Here is a 6,274-nt window from a genome sequence, read left to right on the forward strand (position 1 = left end):
GCTACCTGCTGCAGCCTCTGAGCCAGCCAGACTCTGGCCGTCTTCATCATCATCTAAATTTGATGGACAATGACAATGAAAATTATTCGTATAGTAAAGGTTTACACAATGAAATGGCGCTCACATTAACTAAGTAGACAGGGCCTGTCCTGCCTGGAGAGTTTAAAGTTACCTTCGGCATTAATAACAGATGGCGTCCCGTTAGCTCCGCTGCCACTTGACTCACTTGCGTCGCTAAGTAGTAGTGTATCAAACACGCGACAGTCCTGCAAATGAATTGCATGCTGTGTGGCCAAATGTTTCTGCATATTGGAGGTAGTTCCCCCCTTTGACGAAATGGAAACTTTACAAGTGTTGCAAATGACCGTATTGTCGTCTTTTCGCGTGAAATATAACCAAACTTTAGAGCGCTTCTGCCTCGATGCCATGTTTGCTGCGTTCTGAACCAAAACAATGCAGCGCGTGTGTGACGGCATGACGCATTTGCCACAAGCGGAACCGATAAGTAGAATCGTTAAGCAGGCGTGCTAACGGTTCCAAGGAATTGATTCACTGGGCACCGGTTCCGAAGAAGAACCGGTTCTCGATTCCCATCCCTAATCGTCATAGAGCAAGCTTGTCAGAATTGTTCTACCATTATAAGTTTTAGTCTTTGTCACTTACTGGAAATTGTTCTTTTCGGTTTTGCTTTGTTTTAGTCAAGATTTTGTCAGTAGACCTCTTTAATCGTAGTCTAACTTCAGTCAAAGTCTCATAATTATCATACGCTGTGGTACTGATTTTGCTGAAGGATTTTCTAGCTTTCTTTCAAAAGTAAACATACTTTAAAATATGTGTTTCAATTATCCAGGATGAGAATGTATCATGGACTTAGCCTAATCTTCTTTCTTCTGACCTGGCTTGAGGTCCCACTCCTTTGTAAAGACTAACTAATTTCCGTTGCATTGCGTAGCCAAAGCAGAAAAAGTTTTGACCTGTACAGCATAATCTAGGTTCTCTCTTGTCTGCTGAAAGAGGGCATGAAATTTCATCTGACTTTTCTTGTTAGTGCGCAATGACTTAGGATTTATTTGCAATTTGCATTGTAAGATATTTTTTAATTTACATTGTCGTTACAATTAAGTAATGTAAAAAAGGTCGTCAACAAAAATAAAAACATTTAGTCAAACTTTTTGTTGGCAAAATTAACACTGACAATACTGAAGATTTTCTTAGGGTATGTGCCCAGTTATCTTACTGGAGTTTGTACTCTGCAGATCTAAAAAACTTGCTAGATAGATAAAATTTTTGTACTCAGCAGCTGTTCTATGGAGAAAGCTACCCATAATTAATTATAAAGGAAATTCAAGGTTCAAAACCACTGTAGGCACAGGTTGAATTAAATTATCTCATATACTGCTGGTATGTGTTGTGGCAGGATCTAACCATTTTGAGTATTTATTGTTTTTCCTTATTATGCTGTATGAAGTGTCTCTAGTATTTAGTTTTTTTGAATGTATGAGCCTTCAAATTCATCATTTGCTGGCATCCTTCTAAGCCCACCCATCAAAGACCGCAATGGAAATAAGCATACTAGCTGTCTTGTACATGGAGCCCATAAAATGTATTTAATTTTTTTTATTGTTGAATAAAATCAGTCAGTCAATCACTCAATGACACTGGTAACATAAACATATCTAAAAACAAAAACTCAAACACTTTCCTAAACAAAAGTAAATTAACCAAGAGAACACAAAGAAAATACTGTAGACCTATTTTTGTTTTTGTAAGAATTTTACATGATTTCAGTTTTTTTTGACTATTTTTTTGTAATGTCTTTTGCACAACCATTTAACTTTAGGTCATTTGGGGTTGTATGTTGACAGGATCATCTTAAGACACAGGATACCAATCTTAAGAAATAATGATTAACATAAATATAATAAATACTATATATAACTATAAAGTATTCATATCAAGCAAGGACTTCAGCCATTTTTTAACTCACCAGGACAAATTTAGAAACTGATTTATCATAAAGTATTTGCACTGTAATAAATGCAGTCCACCTGTTTGGGCCACCGAAACGTCTGTATGTCATTGATGATATAATTATTACGATACAAAATAAAAATCTTCACTCACAGTTAAAAAGACCAGTATTGCCGAATAGCCTAGATTCATCATCCTTTATAACCTTTATATCTTATTCATTAAGAATTAAACTGAATAGTTAAAAGATAATAGTTTCAGCATTCCAGCCTGGGGCCCTTTTCTCTCTCTCTCTCTTTCTCTCCCCCACTTTTCTGTCTCTCTTCAGCTGTACCCATCTATTAAAGGCAAAAAATAAAAGCCTGAACAAATGATCTTAAGATAATGGTGTCACAAACAGTATTACAATCAATTGTGGTTAACGATTAGAGGTCATGATGATACATTTGTTTTATTGTGTGTTATATTTGCAACAAGGTATTTTTACTGGTACAGATACAAGACATACTACAAGTTTCTGTTGTGTGAAGGAATAATAATTTTTAACCTGATATTATGAAGTTGCGAGGTCTATACATTACAAATCAGGATCTGTGCAGACATCTTTGTGGCTCACTAGCAGGCAATATGTTAATGTTGAACTAATAATAATCTTCTTTCAACAATTTTGTAAATTAATTTTATCAGTTATCTTGCACTTGCAAATGTCTTATGATGTAATACCTGTGCCTGGCGATGTTTAATGATCTGATGGCAGTCTGTCTTGAGATGTAAATGGTGTCAATCAATGTTACTGGTGCGCACTAGAAGACAAGACTAAAAGCCTTTGAAGTGTGAGGTAACATAATAAGAATCAGACAATACTGTCGTGAGTAAGAAATACTTTTATTCATTTGAGTGCAACACTCAGGGTTCTGGGGAGAGGACAAATTTCCAAATGGAAAAAGCAGTTGGGAAGCTGCAGGGTTCTCGAATCTTAGCCTCCAGTGACTCTGAACCTCCTGAGATTGTTCTAGAGCTTCCTCAAGATAGGATTCTGGAACTTTGAATTTTTAAATTTGAAATTTGCCTTAGGTCTTTGGAACTCATGTTCTGAAACTGATTTTCTTTAGAACTCTAGAACTTTGGTGGCCTAATGCACTCAAATAACTCTTTTAGGGGCTGGAGAACCCTGGATGGTCGCTGTTGTTCTAGAACTCCGTGATCATGCGGAAGGATCCGGCAGCAGGGGAGGTGGCGCCCCAGTCTGTATAGTTGTGGTACTCGCCACGTTCCAGGAAGTACTGGTGTCCGCGGTAGTTGGGCTGCTCGTAGAGGACCCAGGCACCATCTATCACCACGCAGGAGTGGAACTCCCCAAACTTGAAGGCCTCGTAAACCGATGGGCAATCCTCAACACACTCTAGAGCTTGGCCGGCAAAATCCTTCTTGTCATAGAATCGGATCTTCCAGGACTTCCCATAAACCTATGAAAGAGTAAGAGAATTGAAGTTGATGAAATTAATTTAGTATTTAGTATCTGAATTATTTTATCTATCCTTTTCTTTCCTAGTTTTCTTTCAGCTCACATCTGCAAATGGGTTTCTTGGCTGTTTTCCTGGGTTCCTTCAATAATTGATGTGCATGGGCATGGACATAAAACACCCTGCTGCCAAATCATGAGCCTTTTATCTCTCCTTTTTCTCTGTTGGCCTTTGACTGATTACTGCTTGGTTGGTGCACTCTGTGGTATTTCACTGGAGCTGGGCACACTACGAAACTGGTGCATTAACAATATTATTACATGAATAAGACCATCATTACTTAAGGATGACTTTTAAAAGCTTTGTAACCTGTTGGTTATGTTCTAAAAAGCATCTATTGGTTATTGAGCTCACATTTTTGATAGAGCGACATGACTTGATGCTGTCATTGAATCCCATCCACTGCTGGTGATCAGCGTATTCCCCGGGGCTCAGGATGTACTGGTTGCCAGTGTAGTTGGGACGCTCATACAGCACCCAGCAGCCACTCTCCACCTTAATGGAGTTGCAACGGCTGAAATAAGAGCGCAGGTCAGGACTATCAGTGCTGCACTCATAGCTTCGGCCTTGGAAACTCTTATCCTCGAAGAATGCAATCTGGATGGAAGGAAACAGAGACAAAGCCTGGTAAACTATCATACCAACATTGCCAGGGTATCATTAAATTTACAGCAAAGTAGACATGAGAACGTTTACATGCACTACATAGTCACTGCCTGAAAGATCTTGAAAACCTTTAGAAAATAGGATTTGCTCCTTACCTTCCCCATTGTTAATGATATTGCTTGCCTCCCACCCAGCTGCAGCAGTGTTGTGGTTTATATTGAGATGCAGAATGTGCAGACGAGGGAAAGCTATTGTCATCTAAATTAGCTTGATTTGCATATCAGCAAAATGGTTTGTACAAGTTTGATTTCCCTTTGTCCACATGTGATGGCCTCATATCCAAGAAGTGCCAAAACTGACATGTAAAACTTATAAAGGCCAACAACCATACTCAGTGATAATTGTTTGGATTGTTTCCATTGAGTTCTGCCCTATCAAATGATCATTTATTTGTTATTTGGTTTCCATCAGTGGTTCTATTTTTTTTTTAGATAAGCAATTAATTGGTAAATTGTCTTCATTTTGCTTTTTTACAAGAAGAGAATTTAGAATATGATCACGAGGGGAAGGGGAAATGTAGTATTTTATTCCTGGACAATGATTGGGACTGCAATGTCTCATCTTTAATTCCAATATTTCATACATGTTGTTATTGCTAGCAATGCACCAGTGTTTTAATTTATTCAGGAGACCAGATTTTTTGTTGGTTGTTATTAGGTGAGCAACAGCATGCATGCAAAATTAAATGAAAACAAAACTAAGAAAATACCAAACTCAACAAGCAAATTAGATTGATTGGTTTTAACTTTGTTTTTTGGGCTCTTTCCTCTCTGTTTGAGACTTTAATGCCATGACACATTATGGAGTGCACCTAAGGTCTTAATGCATTATGGAAATGTAAGGATTTAAAGAATCTGTTTCATTAAACTCAACATTTCCATGATAACAGTGATTTTTCTATCCAAAGTGCAGTGCCACGTCCTCAGAAATGATGTTCAGATTTGCCTTAGCAGGGAAAGCACAGGTGTAAATAATAACATTAATAAGGACCTTGTTAAGTGGAGTGCAGCCAACACCTGTGTTTAAGTCCAAACATCTGCAGGGAGAAAGTCTATTTGAGATTTGAGTCATTCATAAAAAGATGAATAAAGCTGGTGTTTTATTGTTTATATGGACTTTTGCTTGGTTGACAATGGAGGAAAACAGGATGTATAGTATAGAAGCTTAACATCATTACTGCCAACAGCAAAAGACTGACCCTGACTGTATCGTAACTTCCTTCAGACTAGTCTTTTAAACTGAAAGTCAAAGCCAGTTGAAACAAAGACATACATATGGTGCACAGCAATGGGGCTTTTTCACAGAATTCCTTTTGACATGTCACAGTAGGAAAAAGCACAGGTAAAAATGAATGATGGCTGAATTCCATTTAGCTGCTTCAGTTTCAGTGTCCTGGTACTGTGCTTGCTGACTCACTGTCATGCTGTTATGGTTTACTGGGACAGACAAGAGCCACTGTTAATGAGTTTTTCCTGCAATGACAAGTCAAAATATCTGATGTGAAAAAGGTGTCATAAAAATATTGATAGAAGTATAAGCCCCGCATAAAACAACTGACTGAAAAGTACTTTACTCATACCGACCTTTGCGAGCTGTTGCAAATACTGTTAGCAAAAGATACTGAGTTAATCTAAATGTATTATTTATAGACCAATACACACAGTTTTGCCTTGTATATAATTCACAGTAAAAGTGAAAGGATTTTTTTTTTTTGCAGAGAGAGGAGGAAAATGATGTTACTAGGCACCAGATGCATTGGGATCCACATTAAGGGATCAGAAATAAACAAAGGCTGTTTACCAAAATATTCTCTAATGTATTGTAATTAAACTTAGCTTCTCCTTGTCACTCTAATCATTCCCATTCTGAGAAATGCAAAAACTGCAGCCAGTTCTTCTCCCTCCTCTCCTGCCTTGTGTCTTCCACCCATTTCCCCTCCCTTTGTTCTGGATCATGATGGCACAAATAAAATTAACAGCGATCGCAGAGCTGCTTATTCATCAGCTTCCACATAATTTAAATAACAAAACCCTGTTACAGCGCGTATAAAGTATAAAAGCCGCCTGGCAGCCACTGGTTGTTGGACAGATTCCCACAAACACAGATCATCAAAC

At 37.9% G+C, this 6,274-nt stretch overlaps 1 protein-coding gene across 1 annotated transcript; it reads right to left on the reverse strand.

Moving 5' to 3' along the window:
• Nucleotides 1-3,144: 3,144 nt before the first annotated feature.
• On the reverse strand, nt 3,145-4,288 carry LOC123973619 (gamma-crystallin M2-like). Its single transcript, XM_046053799.1, has 3 exons — nt 4,256-4,288; nt 3,849-4,091; nt 3,145-3,437 (listed from the first exon to the last, which is right to left on the reverse strand). Exons 1-3 carry the CDS (start codon nt 4,262-4,264, stop codon nt 3,162-3,164), a joined length of 528 nt encoding a protein of 175 aa, XP_045909755.1. The 5' UTR covers nt 4,265-4,288; the 3' UTR covers nt 3,145-3,161.
• Between the last annotated feature and the right edge of the window lie 1,986 nt (nt 4,289-6,274).

The sequence above is a fragment of the Micropterus dolomieu genome, linkage group LG07 (assembly GCF_021292245.1).
Source record: "Micropterus dolomieu isolate WLL.071019.BEF.003 ecotype Adirondacks linkage group LG07, ASM2129224v1, whole genome shotgun sequence".
Classification (NCBI taxonomy): domain Eukaryota; kingdom Metazoa; phylum Chordata; class Actinopteri; order Centrarchiformes; family Centrarchidae; genus Micropterus; species Micropterus dolomieu.